This window comes from Centroberyx gerrardi, chromosome 20 (genome assembly GCF_048128805.1).
Source record: "Centroberyx gerrardi isolate f3 chromosome 20, fCenGer3.hap1.cur.20231027, whole genome shotgun sequence".
In the NCBI taxonomy this organism is placed as follows: Eukaryota; Metazoa; Chordata; class Actinopteri; order Beryciformes; family Berycidae; genus Centroberyx; species Centroberyx gerrardi.
Window position 1 is genome coordinate 13,887,276 of NC_136016.1, and position 14,689 is coordinate 13,901,964.

The window sequence follows — 14,689 nt, forward strand, 5'->3', positions numbered from 1 at the left end:
TGCTGAAAGAAAAGCTTCGCTCCCATGGTTGGGCATTATTAAGACAGGAATTGAGCAGTATGCTAATAATGAATGGTACATATCCACTGGGTATTCCATTTTTATTTGATGAACATGCAAAGATCACGTCTCTTTAAATTGGCTATTATTTTGGGAGAGCGAGATAGCGGCTTAGTAGCCTCTAGGTTATACCTCCTCAGTCTTGAAGAAAGGAGAGATATCTTCCTCCTTTGAGTTGTTTACGTTGTTTTGTATACAAACTGCTGTGAAGGGCTGTAAAGGTTTTGCAAATCAAATAGTAGTCCTTAACAGTCAGGTCCACCTGTTTGTCTTCTTTTTTTTTCCTTTTTCTCCTATTAAAACGATATTTCACTTTGGTATATCATTTTTGTTTTTCAGCCCCACTTTCTTAAGCAGCCTAAAAATCCTACTCCTAACACATTTACCAGCAAGGAATGTAGGTCTTGGTACAGTTATTTAATCTGTATGGAATAACAGTGTCTTAGAACATACATGTCAAAAAAATATTTTGACTTTTGCAGAAATCAATGTTGAGAGCTAAGGACAAAAACTGAGCTCTGGTGGTGAGTGGATCACCAGAGCAGCTGATGTTGGAGGTTGAATGTTCCTGAACCTCTATGAAGGTGTGGATCATGAAAAGTGAAAACATTGTACCAAAGTGAAATATGGCTTGTAAATGTCATTGCACAGCACCTGTGCATTTAGCTGCAAACGTTGTATCAGTACTATTTAACACTTCATTTTTATTGTAGAATAGCTTTGTTTTACAACAGCTCTCAATGTTTAGTTCTTGTCGTTATACCTCTGAAATGTATCTGCCTAATTTAATTACTGAGTTCAAAAATGACCACCTTATGTCATATACTTGCTTGCAAAATACATTTTGCATTCAACCTGAGCATACCTGAACAAAGTCCAACTCCATGTTGGGTTATTAACACGTTGCTGAATTACATGTGCACACACCAGGCTGGGAAGACAGGAAGGAGTGTGTTTCGGTATTGGAGGGAAAGCCAGTGGAAGTTTGGAGAATTGCCATCGTGATTGGAGGAGTTTCTAACCCAAACCTTAGACTGGTGATGAGGAAACAGTGTGACTGTTACAAGTCTACATTCTTTGTGTGTTGGGACAATTTTTGATATGAATCAAATGAATTGGAATTGGGTGTCTGATGGTACGAATTTAAGTGTATGTCCAATTTTAACCCTTAAATGTGAGACTATGCTGCACAAACTTGTAATATATATTTTAAATGGTGACCATAGTCTACAACACTGCTGATAACAATTAATTTAAGTACTTTAACACAGCTTACAGCTTTATTGAATATTATAAGCCTGCATAGCACCATGCGGTTTTCCAGAAAAATCTAAAATGGGGCTATTTATTTGAACCTCTGTATAACTGTAGTAAATTTCACCTCTTGCATATGTGTTCTGAATCTTAATCCAGGGGAGCACAGAGTGTGAAATGACCCATAAAATAAGATGGGTTATCAGTTAATCATGTTGCAAATCAATCACCCATGGCATGTTGAAGAACAGATAAGTATGTTATTTAAATGGGAATGTGATCAGTGTGCACAATATTGGCTCACAATCAGTTGACAATATCAAGTCAGTTTTGGTTTTTTTTACATGCTGAAGCTCTTTGTCAGCACCGAGAGTCGTAAAGCAATACTGAACCCACAATCTCAAAGGTACCCGAAGTGAGGGGCGCCTCCGCCAAGACAACCACTATATGTACTGTACTGTATGTATCCGCTGGTCGCCTTTAATCTCATCGACACTTCAATGTGAACTGACTTAACCTGAGAAATGTGTTTTACAGTCTAGTGTGTGAATATATTATTTTGAGGAGAAGGGTAGTTGTTTGTGTGTAGGAAATAAAGTTAACTTTGAATGTATCTCACCTGTCCCCCAAATGGTCAATGTGATATTGTAGAGTACTCGATAGTTGTGCACAAACATTATGTAGTTTTTTGAACTCTTCTTAACGGTGGTTGAAGCTCATTGCTACTTACCTGATTTAACAGCATCCCATTACAACCATACAACAAAACGATGCAAAGTAACCACCTCAACTTGGTAGCGTAAAAAAAAAAAATGACCTGTATCTCTGGAGCAGGATGCCTTTTTAATGCACTGTAGTGTTCTTTGTATGTGTTGTTTTCTTTCTTTGTTGTTGTGTGCATGTTAACAAGGCTCATTTTGTGTGAGCATCGGGAAAAAAAAAAATCACTTTTTAGACAGTAACTAAGGAAACATAAGGCAGAGAACTTGAGTTTACCATAAGAAGAATCACCAGCTACTGAAAAACAAATGTCACTCTTTTTTCTGTTGTTGCTTCCCTAGAGCAGAGCACAGTTGGCATCATTAAGTTTTGTTTTTAAATAAATTAATGATAGATTAACAATGCTCTCTTTTGTCTGTCCTTATTTTGGATGGGATGATTGCTACATTAATACATGGTTGGATATCAATGTCTGTATCTTTTATGCTTTTGAAGCAATCTCATTGGAAGCAAGACATTTACAGTCCTGCAGCATCCAGCTGTCCACAAACACCTCAGCACTTTAAGGTTTTCTTCACTTTTCTTCAATTATCTGTCATTTTTTGTCCCATGACCCCACTGAGAACAAATACACAAACACAAATAGACACAACGCATCTCTACACACACAGGACTTGTGATGTGTGTTTTTGGGGGTGCAAATCATACAGATACAGCTGTGAAAAATGCTCTCCCATATACAATGATGTATACAATAACCTGTGCAATAACCACTTTTCATACCAACTTTCTCTGCTATACAATATTCCTCCCCAACCTTATTTACATTTTAGTGCATTGCGAATTGGTACAGCTAATGCATATTCATTCAGTCACACCAGAAACCCTCCTGTGCTGTTCCTCCTATTTTCTTTCACATAACTAAACACACTGGAACTAACGGAGGTCATTATTTATCAGGTTGAGGAGGGAAGGCTGGCTTGTTTTGACCGGCCCATGGGAGGACGGTGAAGATATTGGAGAGTGAGAGATGAAGTGTTGTGGAAGGCTGTGAGTGAAGCTGAAGCTGCTGTGACAGATTTCCACGCTCCTGACGATGAGGAAGAAGCAGAAACGAGAGGTGAGCGTCCTTCTACCCAACAAGCAGCACCTGGACTGTGCTGTCGGGGTGAGTGGCGTTCAGTGTCATTGTACTGGGATGTTTTTGATCCTAATGCAACATTTAGAATGGATTTATCTTTCTGTTAAGAGGCCTTTCTTCCACGGCAATGTCACATGACATGACATCAATATTAAATGGACACTAGGGTTTGACAGAAATAGGTTTTTGAAGGCCAATACTGATATTTTTAGATGTAAGTCACTGATATTTTGTGCCACATATCTTTCAATTTGACTGCACTTTTTATTCTCAGCAGGATGGAAAAGCTTCTGAAAGAGCATTTAGACCATAACGGGACACTAAAACTCTCCACTGAAACACAGATTAATTCAATTATTTTAGGGGTGTTGGCATCTCTTTAAGGCAGGATGACCCACCATTCAATGCCAGGGCAAACTCTGGAATACATTCGGCCTTTAAATGAAGAATTAATTCACAAAAACATCTAATTAAGCAATGAAATTAATAAATAAAATGTGCAAAGGAGCTACAATTTGATTGCCGGTTTTAAAGACTGTTTTATGTAGCTGTGGTCTGGGAGGAACCTAAATCATATCAGCAGTGGAAAACATGACTGTGACCAATATCAAATATTTAATAAAACGCCAATATACTAAACCGATTAAACCGATACATCGGGTGTTACATGTTACAAAATCCTGTAAGTGTGTGTGTGTGTTTTTATTAGATGAAAGCCAGAGGCCAAGAAGTGTTGAATCGTGTGTCGGAGCTGCTTGGTGTCAGGGAGCTGCATCTCTTTGGCCTGGCCATTCTCAGAGGTTGGGTTGTGCGCGTGTGGGTGTGTGTGGGTTTTACTGTGTGGGGGGGGGGTTAAGTAGAAAATGTTTTTACTTCATTTAGTATGGAATGCTGAAACTGAGGGAGACTCTTACTTTGGTGGTGGTGTTGATGAGAAAAATGAGCTTACAGTAAGAAAAGGAGAGACATTCACCTTTATTTTCACCATTTGACTCATATCAGCCCTTTATATGAATAAAAAATGCAAGTTAATTGGCTTTCATGAGTACTAATTAGTGGTTAAATGTCATATGTCACCATGTTTTTCAGTCTATCACCCTGTTTTCTCTGTGTTCTTTCGGTGTGCTTCTTTTATTTAAATAGATAATGAATATCTCTTTCTCGATTTGGAGCAAAAGCTGAGGAAGTACTTTGGTAAGGAATGGAGCAGGAGAGGATCCTTGATGGTAAGTCGTTTTCTCTGAAGTTCACAGTGTTGAATTTCAGTTTCAATTCCTAGTTTCAGAAGGTTTACCTACTGTATATAGCAGAGTGTCGCAGTGAACTCTTGTACGGACACACATTGATAATGTCTTGCATACTGGCATGTATTAAATGGGAATACTATTCAACTTTTAATAAATCCTAAAGTTATTCTAATGGTCTAGGACTGTACTGATTTTCTGTTGTAGAACTGGGAATAAAGCTCATTAGAACACAAACTTAAAATTCACTGGGTCCACAAAATCATTCTCCTCTTCATTGTTTATAGAGGAGTTTATTATTTTACTTACTTAATGTAAGTCAAGTCTTGTTTATCTGTTTTTTTCTGGCTTTGGGAGCGCTGTGCTTTCAAATATTACTTGGACTTTCCTAGACAATAGAGAAAGATACAGTATGTGATTTTTTGAGCAGTGTTCCCTTTTAACTCTATTGAAATATTTATTCTATATTTCCAGGGCCCATTCATCTTATTTCTGAGAGTGCAGTATTATGTAGAGAGTGGGCGGCTAATCTTGTAAGTGCATTTTCTAATCCCATCAGTTTGTTTTATGAAAGATATTCGAAAAGTAATCCTGCCTGTTTGTAATTATCGATAATGAGAAGAGCAGCCTTCCAGATTTTTAACTCTGTGAATTGATCTGCTGTTTGGTTGTTTCAGGAGCAGCAGAGTGCGGCGGCTCTACTACACCGAGCTGAGACAGAAGGTGCTGCGCTCTCAGTGCCGCCAGCAGGAAGCTCTGCTCTTCCAGTTGGCAGCTTCCGCTCTGCAAGCTGAACTCGGAGATCTGGAGCAGAGAGAGGAGGAGGAGGAGGAGGAGGAGGAGGAGGAGGAGGGAGAAGGGGGAGAAAAGAAAAGAGAGAAGGGAAAATATAGACATTACTTTCTTCCTGAAGATTACTTCCCCTCTTGGGTAAAAAAAAAAAAAGAAAGAGTGTGTGAGAGAGAAAGAGTGAGAGAAATAGAGAGAGAGAGAGAGAGAGAGAGAGAGAGCAAGAGAGGGAGAGTTGTATGTCTTTGAATAAGTTTATCAACGTACTATTAATACATTAATACATAGTAACTGTCTTAAATTGGGTAGAATTCCATTTTTTAACATTAGACATAAAATCACATAAAAGACAAAAAGAAGTATTTTCATGCATATTCTGCTTGACCTTGACAATCAAATATAAAAAAATAAAGTAAGTAAGTAAGTAAGTAAAAATAGCAACTAAAACAAACAATGTCTGAAAACTAAGGGAAACTAAACAAATTAAATCATCATAAAAACTAATGCAAATAACAAAGTCTCAGTGTGCCTATGCTGTACTGTACATGAAGGATTTGTCATTGTATATGTTTCTGTGTCTGTTTCTGTGACCTTTGGAAATAATGTCTCCATACATTTGATGAAGGAAAAAGTAATATGAGTTGTGTGTGTGTGTGTGTGTGTGTGTGTGCTTGTGTCCCTAGCTGATAAAGCGTCGAGGGCGAGGCTACCTGCTGCAGCACAGCCCGGTGTTACACAGTGAGCTGAGAGGTTTGTCACGCAGCCAAGCCATCCTGCAGTTTATAAAAGAGGCCAGCAGCCTGCAGGACGGTCCGGTCACCTTCTACAGCATGAGACAGCAGGTCAGAGGGGTCAACGTTTAACATAACCACAGGAAACCTCCATGTAACCGAACAGGGTACATGAGGAAGATGGTCAACATGACTTGTTAGCCTGTTTGTAGCTGTCTCCTACACGATGGAGACTATGGATCTGGCTGTTTCTGTCTGTTTGACAAACACCATTAGTCTGATTTTGATGACAAATTGGAGGCTAAGACTGTATTGTGTTGTGATGTTCGAGTTGTTTACTAGAGAAACAAGTTGACAAGCTGGCGGTTAAAAAACCTCCCCACAAATATCCCCCTCCCCATTCCCTAGGTTGAACAAACAATTTGGAAAGTCAGAGAAAATTTCGCTATGGGTTAACAAGTCAAAATCCAGACTACACCTTCTCTCCTCTGTCTGCTAACACCAAACACACAGCACAAGCTCACGTTTTATATTGTATATTTTATATCTTATTCTCTCCTTCCTCTGTCATTTATGTGTAGGAGAAAAAGGAGCTGAAAAGTTCAGTCCTTCTTGGTGTGGCGTTGAAAGGAGTACACATTTATGAGGTGGGTCTTACACTGTGCCAGAATCTTTTACTTAAAGGTACAATGTGGAATTTATTTGAGCATCTAAAGTTTCAGCATATACACACTGATTCTTGAAAAGTTTGACAAGTAGATGGAAAATTTGCTTTTTTGGAACTTTCTTACGCCATCGTAACGTTTTACCCCAGAGTTTACATATATGAACAAATATTACAATATTAAAATATTACATTCATATATTACAAATGTGAACTGTTTTGATGTCTGTTAAGGAGGTGGAAGGAAAGCAATGTCTATTATATGATTTTTCCTGGACCAATGTAGACCGCTTCACTTTCCAGGTCAGTCCCAACGACCACACACACACACACACACACACACACACACACAAAACAACAACAAAAAGGCATCAGACTCACGTACATTTGTGTGTTGCTGTGCACATAACTGAGCTTTCATGTCGCCACTTGTACACCACTAGCAAGTATGCATGTCTGCTCTCCCTCTCCCTCTCTTTTTCCATCCGTCTTTCTCTCTCTCTCTCTCCCTCTCCCTCTGCAGGGCAGGAGGTTTGAGATCCATGCGGTGGGCTCCCTGTGTCTGCCTAAGCTGGTGTACTACTCTCCCTCAGCCTTCCACTCCAAACACATCCTGCAGCACCTCAGAGACAGTCACCGGCTGCACATCAACACCAGAGACACAGTCGGCCACATCCGACAGCTGGAGGAGATGCAGGGTCAGCAGGATCATCCTACTCCCCTTAAGGCTGTAGGGCTTTCCTGTGCTAGATATATAGATATAATTACAAATTTAATATATAACTTGTGCAGCTGTTACATGATCAGTCATAAAACCTCAACTTGAGTAGCCTAAACAGCCTCAAAAAGTCACTATTATTCATTTGTATTTACCTGCACATCTTTAGTGCAAACACAATAAATGTAAAATCGGGTGGAAATCTTGATAATGTACCACACAGCAGATCAACATGTATATATAGCCGGTCTTGCTACTGTTAAATTCAGAAACACAATCTTGAATAAAACAAAAGAATAGGAGGATAATATTTCTACCAGAGCATTGATGTAAATGAGCCCTATCCTATAACAGGAATTCAACTTTTCCTCTATTTAAAGATATTTAAAGGCACTGTTAGAATTTGATTTTGTATAAATGGTTGGATTGCAAGTTATTGCTTTTTCAAAAATCCTTTTTCAAAGGCTGTTTCAGACTAACTTCAGTCAACACATCACAACTGGAGTTGGTCTTGATTGGCTCCCAAGCCAAAGCTTTAATCAGGCAACTTTGTAGCATTTGAACTGACTTGAAAGCCTCCACTCAGCAGGTTTCCTCATTAGAAGAGCTGGTGTTGTCGTCCAATTAGGGTCCAGTATTGTGACTGTTCTGTCTGTGAGGACTCAGTCTTCAAATACATTCAATAAATAGGCTACCGTTTTAACTAAAGGATATGTATTTGCCAAACATCATAACGGATATTATTCTTATCCTGGGCCAGAGCATATTTGAACACAAAATCATGACAACTGAATAATATGGGATGTTTAAGCCAATTTCTTACATAATGACAGTCCCAGGCTCTCTTTCTCTGTCTGTCTCTGTTTCTGTAGCCTGTCAGTTTTACAAGGAGGCCTATATCTGTGACCCGGCTGACCTAAGACAGAGACTCTGCAGCACCAGCACCAGCCTCACATCCTCTCTGTCTGACTGCAGCGTTGCATTAGTAACACCCACAGCCAAGCCAAGGGCCTGGACTAAAGAAGAAGAGGAGGAGGAGACCACCTTCAGAGGTGTCAGAGGTTTTGTGCTCTCTGAATAGATTAAAAGTAATATTGGAGAAATCTTCCATGTCTCTAACCTGGGTTAACAAAGTGTCCTTTTTGCACAATATGTCGCTAGTTATTTTGATTAGAAATCTGTTGAATTCAAAGAAGGTTTCTTGGAATGACTCTCAAAAATTAATAATATTGCCAAAGCAGTTTACAATATATGACAATGTAGTACAATCACATAAAAAACATAGAGAGAGAGATTTAAACTGCTAAACCACATCTTTGGGTGAAACCAGCCTTGTTAATTTGGCACATAACTGAAAGGGGAATAAAGCAGAAAAAGACATGAATTAATTATTTTTGAACTGTTATTTTATTTCAGCTTTTGGTGACTTTGGCTGAAAATCAAGAGGGAACATTTAAACTACTCTGCATTTCTGTGTTCATGTTGTGTGTGCCAGAGGTTGAGCTGTGTGTGGACGAACCAGAGGAGGTTTTGGTTGACGACCCAGCTGAAGTGTCCTGGCTGGCTGAGCTGCTGCATGGTGTTTCTGTCGATGGACTCTCAGTGCTGCCCTCATCTTATTGGGCAGGTTAGTCCAAAAAATGCACTGATGCATCTGAAATGACATTTGATTGTGTGCTTATTAATTGCATTGCATGTGCACTACATAACTTTATGTCCTCTTTCATGATCAGACGTCACGGTGGAAATGAAACAGGTGAGCATACTGCTGATCCGTCTATTTACTGGCTGAAATTTCCCACACAGTCCCACTTCAAGGGTTTCAACTGTTTCTCTGGTCTGTGCAGGTTTTGAAGAGGAGAGCCCATGACGGTGTTTCTGTGGACTAGTCTAGAGCCAGAAGCAAGAGGGACTTCTTAAATGTTCTGTGGCCCAGGGCAAGACCTTTTCATTGGGCTTGTGTTTTATTTTACTTCCCTAACGCACCCATAGCTCTTCAAGTTAGAATGTAGACTACACTTAATATACTAACTTTGTACCAGGGATGCCTAGACCTGTAAGCTATACCTTATTATGTAAATAAAAATATAATTGTACTAATGATTACTGTATTCATTCCAGTGCAACATTAGCTTACATGGAATGTATGCCACCTTCAACATATTTGCAGTTAGTGACAATTATGTCAAGTAACATTTAGGTATGGAGGAATAAATACGTGTCAAAAAATAAGTTCAGTTTCCAATCATGTTGTGACAGAAGGGAGAGAGGAATGCACCAGCATTCACAGAATACTTAAATTTAATTGAATTCACAGGCAATAAGAAGAGAGACAAGAGCTGAGGATACCCTTCTCTTATAAGCTGACTGGTGATTTTCTATGTTGTTCTGATATTCTTAGAGGCTTCATTGACCTTGTTGACCAAGTGTTTGTGCTTGATTGGCCAATTTATTTCTGTAGTTCTTATTATTGACTGCATTCACAGAGGAAGGGTTGTTAATAGTTTAACACAAATCATGTATTCTTTTTATTGGTAGAGCTGTGGAAGTCTGGGGTAAACTAAGGTTTTCAGTGTCAGCTGTTTCTTTTTGCATATTGCTGGTATAAGGGGAAACATTCTTGAAAAACAGAGTTAACAGGAGCTAGAAATAATTGGTATGTCAATTCTTCATCACTGAAACTTCCCTCCTGCAGCTCTTTGACCAGTCCATGAACGCTTCTGTTTGTTAAATCCAGGATTAATTGCACAAATAATGAATTAATTAAGGTTTTCTTGCTGTTTAGCAGCTCTTTCCAGCTTCCAGTTCAGTTTCTTTATCTCAATTTAAAGGAATAGTTCACCCAAAAATGAAAATTCAGTGATTATCTACTCACCCCCATGCCAGTTGAAACACAGGTAAAGTTTGTTAGTCCATATAACCATGGATGTATTAAACTATATATATATAACATATACAGCATATAACAGTCCGGGAGCTTCCCAGCACAACTCTGTAGCAGCCTTCTCCAAAACAATTGAAGTCTTTGAGGACCGATCTTTAGAGTTCCAAAAATAACCAAAAAATAACCATAAAATTACTCCATACAGCTTGTGAAGCATAATCCAAGTCTTCTGACGCCATACGATCACTCTGTGAGTGAAAAAAATATAAAAAATATATCCATTATTTAATGCAAATCAAGTCTTTCTCCATTGTATCTGGCTTCCGGATTACCAAATCTGACAAGATGGAGGTCGCACACTGTTGCACACACAAACCTTGCGCAGCCACGGTGGCTTCATGAGGTTTGGTAATGCAGAAGCTAAATACAATGGAGAAAGACTCGGTTTGCATTAAATAATGGATAAAATGTCGTTTTTTTTCTACTCACAGAGCGATCATATGGTGTCAGAAGTGGTGTTTGTTATTTTTGTAACTCTAAAGATCCTCAAAGACTTCATTTGTTTTGGAGCAGGCTGCTACAGAGTTGTGCTGGGAAGCTCTGGGACTGTTATATGGACTAACAAAGTTAACCAGAGTTTCAACTGGCATGGGGGTGAGTAGATAATCGCTGAATTTTAATTTTTGGGTGAACTATTCCTTTAAGTTAAGTTAAGTTAATTTAAGGGGAAACCTAAATCTGTTTTTTTCATCTGTTCTTTTATATGGTAGTTTGTCAGTACAAGTCATTCGACACAAAAGACAGTGAAAAGACAAAAATGGCAACAGATTGCTCTTTATTGTGAGAATGCTACACATGATCGTATTCATTCGTTGCAGAGATCATAGCTGCAGCAGCTGGAAGTTGCTACCTTTCGCTGATTCATGAACATGCATTCATAGTCAGTCATGCAACCCTTGAAGTCGGTGGGAGCTGTGGAAAATTAGAATAAGACAGAATGGATAATTGGATAACTGATTTTACAAGTTTACCCTTAAAGAAATGTTCAGAATTTTTGGAAGCATAATATCCTACTGGTCATTAACCAAGTCCCCTCCTAAAACATACAAAAAGTCTTCACACAGGTGTTTTTGATATTGAGAAATTGGTAGATTGATGTTTGTTAGCAATGCTAGTACATTAAAGGAGGATGAGATGATTCCTCTTCAAATCACATGCAAGTCATTCCACTTACTTTTGTAGGCTTTAGGAATAAGTAGCGGAACTGTTTTCAAGTACTTTTATACAATTTTGAGAGAAATTGTTTAAATTTTAATTGAATAACAAATACTAATGGGAGGTTCTGCCAATTGAAACATTTTAAACTTTGATCCCATCTTTTTCTTTTACAGCCCTGTCATACTGCTGTTAATTTGGCACTAGATTGAAGGGACGGTTTATAATTTCAAGAATCATAACTAGCTTGTAACTAGCCATTTTTTTGAATTTTTTGCTATACCCTGATGTTATCCATCAATATTTAAAACACAAATAATTCTATCCTAAAAACTCCTTTGTAAGCAAAGGTCTTAATATCTTTAATAACAATAACAAATTCTGAAAGTATATATATATATATATATGTATGTATATATATATATTTTTTTTTTTTATTTTTTTTTTAAATATTGGTGATGGCTGTTCACCATGTGATGATTATTAACATTTGAATTTAACAGTACCCCACAGGACAGGCCTACAGTACTTACGGTCGGTAGCATAAATGGTGTAACTCGCACAGACTTTATTTGACCCGTAACAGGTCACCTCGCTGTCTCTACAGCTAGGGTTCCTGCAGGAGCACCTCAAGCCTTCGCCTGGAAAACAAATGATGTTCTTTTTAAATTTCACTGCATTTTCACTGCCAATAATGATTGTCTTAGCCCTAAAATCAGTTTCAAAACAGTGAAAACATAGCCTTATTTTTATTTAGATAGTTACAATTATAGTTAGAAGTAATACAATAGTAACTGTAGACCATAGTGCAAACCATAGTCCATGCTATTGTACAGGTCAGTTTACTCAAGTGCAGCATCTTGTGCTAGGGTTTCAGGAACATTCACTTTTAAACACTGAATTTTGGTCTCAAAGCCTGCAGGATTGTAGTGTATTCTGCTAAGTTAACTCACCTTGGGTGATAGCCATCAATACCAGAAGAGCAAGAATCACAACCTTCATGTTTTCACAGTGCTGCGTTGCTGCACACCAGTCTCTGTATGAGAAACGGAAAGGTAGAGAGCAAGTGTGAGAAGATCAGACACAGATACTCTCCCATTATTGGAGAGAGCACTTTCATAAACTGTAAATTAAAACACATGAAGGTAACCCACCAAAGTGGGTCGTCTCACCTGAGTCTTGATAATCCAAATGTGCACTCATGTGAGGCTACTAACTTTCTTTCTTTTTATATATTCTTATTGCACAACTATTGATACTGTTGATTTATGTTGCATAAACAGTATATCATTAACTCTGAAAATATCAGTTGGCTTTCCAACTCACACACAGAATGGCTTATCAAGACCAGACAGTGATGCCCAGAAAACTAACTGTATGATTACACCACTATAATGAGAATAACCTCACAAGTAAAACCTGGCAAATTTTGTTTGTCAAGATGAATGTAATATACCTCTAATGTGCTTTGTTTTCAGAAGGTCAGAAATTAAATGTTATACAAAACAGACAAATATTGATGAAGTAAAAAATGTTTGTTGAAACTGAACCGATGACAACTGTGATATTTCTGGTGTTTACAGATACCTGTACTGAGACATTCCTTGATGAATGAAAACATATTACTGATTCAAGGAACTCCACATAAAATGTGCTGATGTGAAGCTTTAACACATTTGTTTTTCAGTAATATTTATTATTCTGCTGTGTAAATTACATTAGATATTTTATACTCAGGGATACAGATGAAAAGCCTCCACTCAGCAGGTTTCCTCATTAGAAGAGCTGGTGTTGTCATCCAATCAAGGACCAATATTGTGACTGACTGACTCCCCAACTGCCAGCACCTCTTTTTCATTATTCATTCAATAAATAACCTTTTAACTAAAGGATATGTATTTGCCAAACATCATGAAGAATATCATTCTTAACCTGAGCCATAGTATATTTGAACACAAAATCATGACAACTGAATAATATGGGATGTTTAAGCCAATTTCTTACATAATGACAGTCCCAGGCTCTCTTTCTCTGTCTGTCTCTGTTTCTGTAGCCTGTCAGTTTTACAGGGAGGCCTATATCTGTGACCCGGCTGACCTAAGACAGAGACTCTGCAGCACCAGCACCAGCCTCACATCCTCTCTGTCTGACTGCAGCGTTGCATTAGTAACACCCACAGCCAAGCCAAGGGCCTGGACTAAAGAAGAAGAGGAGGAGGAGACCACCTTCAGAGGTGTCAGAGGTTTTGTGCTCTCTGAATAGATTAAAAGTAATATTGGAGAAATCTTCCATGTCTCTAACCTGGGTTAACCAAGGGTCTTTTTTGCACAAGATGTCGCTAGTTATTTTGATTAGAAATCTGTTGAATTCAAAGAAGGTTTCTTGGAATGACTCTCAAAAATTAATAATATTGCCAAAGCAGTTTACAATATATGACAATGTAGTACAGTCACATAAAAAACATAGAGAGAGAGATTTAAGCTGCTAAACCACATCTTTGGGTGAAATCAGCCTTGTTAATTTGGCACATAACTGAAAGGGGAATAAAGCAGAAAAAGACATGAATTAATTATTTTTGAACTGTTATTTTATTTCAGCTTTTAGTGACTTTGGCTGAAAATCAAGAGGGAACATTTAAACTACTCTGCATTTCTGTGTTCATGTTGTGTGTGCCAGAGGTTGAGCTGTGTGTGGACGAACCAGAGGAGGTTTTGGTTGACGACCCAGCTGAAGTGTCCTGGCTGGCTGAGCTGCTGCATGGTGTTTCTGTCGATGGACTCTCAGTGCTGCCCTCATCTTACTGGGCAGGTTAGTCCAAAAAATGCACTGATGCATCTGAAATGACATTTGGTTGTGTGCTTATTAATTGCATTGCATGTGCACTACATAACTTTATGTCCTCTTTCATGATCAGACGTCACAGTGGAAATGAAACAGGTGAGCATACTGCTGATCCGTCTATTTACTGGCTGAAATTTCCCACACAGTCCCACTTCAAGGGTTTCAACTGTTTCTCTGGTCTGTGCAGGTTTTGAAGAGGAGAGCCCATGACGGTGTTTCTGTGGACTAGTCTAGAGCCAGAAGCAAGAGGGACTTCTTAAATGTTCTGTGGCCCAGGACAAGACCTTTTCGTTGGGCTTGTGTTTTATTTTACTCCCTTAACGCACCCATAGCTCTTCAAGTTAGAATGTAGACTACACTTAATATACTAACTTTGTACCAGGGAAGCCTCGACCTGTAAGCTATCTGTTATTATGTAAAGAACAATG

At 38.5% G+C, this 14,689-nt stretch overlaps 1 protein-coding gene and 1 long non-coding RNA gene across 2 annotated transcripts; both read left to right on the plus strand.

The window, feature by feature from the left end:
- Window positions 1-3,130: 3,130 nt before the first annotated feature.
- LOC139923887 (FERM domain-containing protein 6) lies at window positions 3,131-9,299 on the plus strand. The gene is made up of 11 exons (XM_078290925.1): window positions 3,131-3,202; window positions 4,894-4,952; window positions 5,097-5,349; window positions 5,892-6,050; window positions 6,524-6,586; window positions 6,838-6,906; window positions 7,127-7,301; window positions 8,194-8,382; window positions 8,817-8,948; window positions 9,055-9,077; window positions 9,169-9,299. The coding sequence occupies exons 1-11, from the start codon at window positions 3,131-3,133 to the stop codon at window positions 9,208-9,210; spliced, it is 1,236 nt and encodes a 411-aa protein (XP_078147051.1). The 3' UTR covers window positions 9,211-9,299.
- A 4,224-nt stretch (window positions 9,300-13,523) lies between these two features.
- Window positions 13,524-14,663, plus strand: LOC139909325 (uncharacterized). The gene is made up of 4 exons (XR_011784509.2): window positions 13,524-13,662; window positions 14,097-14,228; window positions 14,335-14,357; window positions 14,449-14,663. It is a non-coding gene; the product is annotated as an uncharacterized LOC139909325 (long non-coding RNA).
- Window positions 14,664-14,689: the final 26 nt, after the last annotated feature.

Coding starts and splice junctions, on each gene's coding strand:
- LOC139923887 (XM_078290925.1), top strand. CDS start 3,131: ATGAGGAAGAAGCAGAAACGAGAGGTGAGCGTCCTTCTACCCAACAAG. Junction 6,051..6,523: donor TCTACAGCATGAGACAGCAG/GTCAGAGGGGTC, acceptor TATGTGTAGGAG/AAAAAGGAGCTGAAAAGTTC. Junction 8,383..8,816: donor CACCTTCAGAGGTGTCAGAG/GTTTTGTGCTCT, acceptor TGTGTGTGCCAG/AGGTTGAGCTGTGTGTGGAC.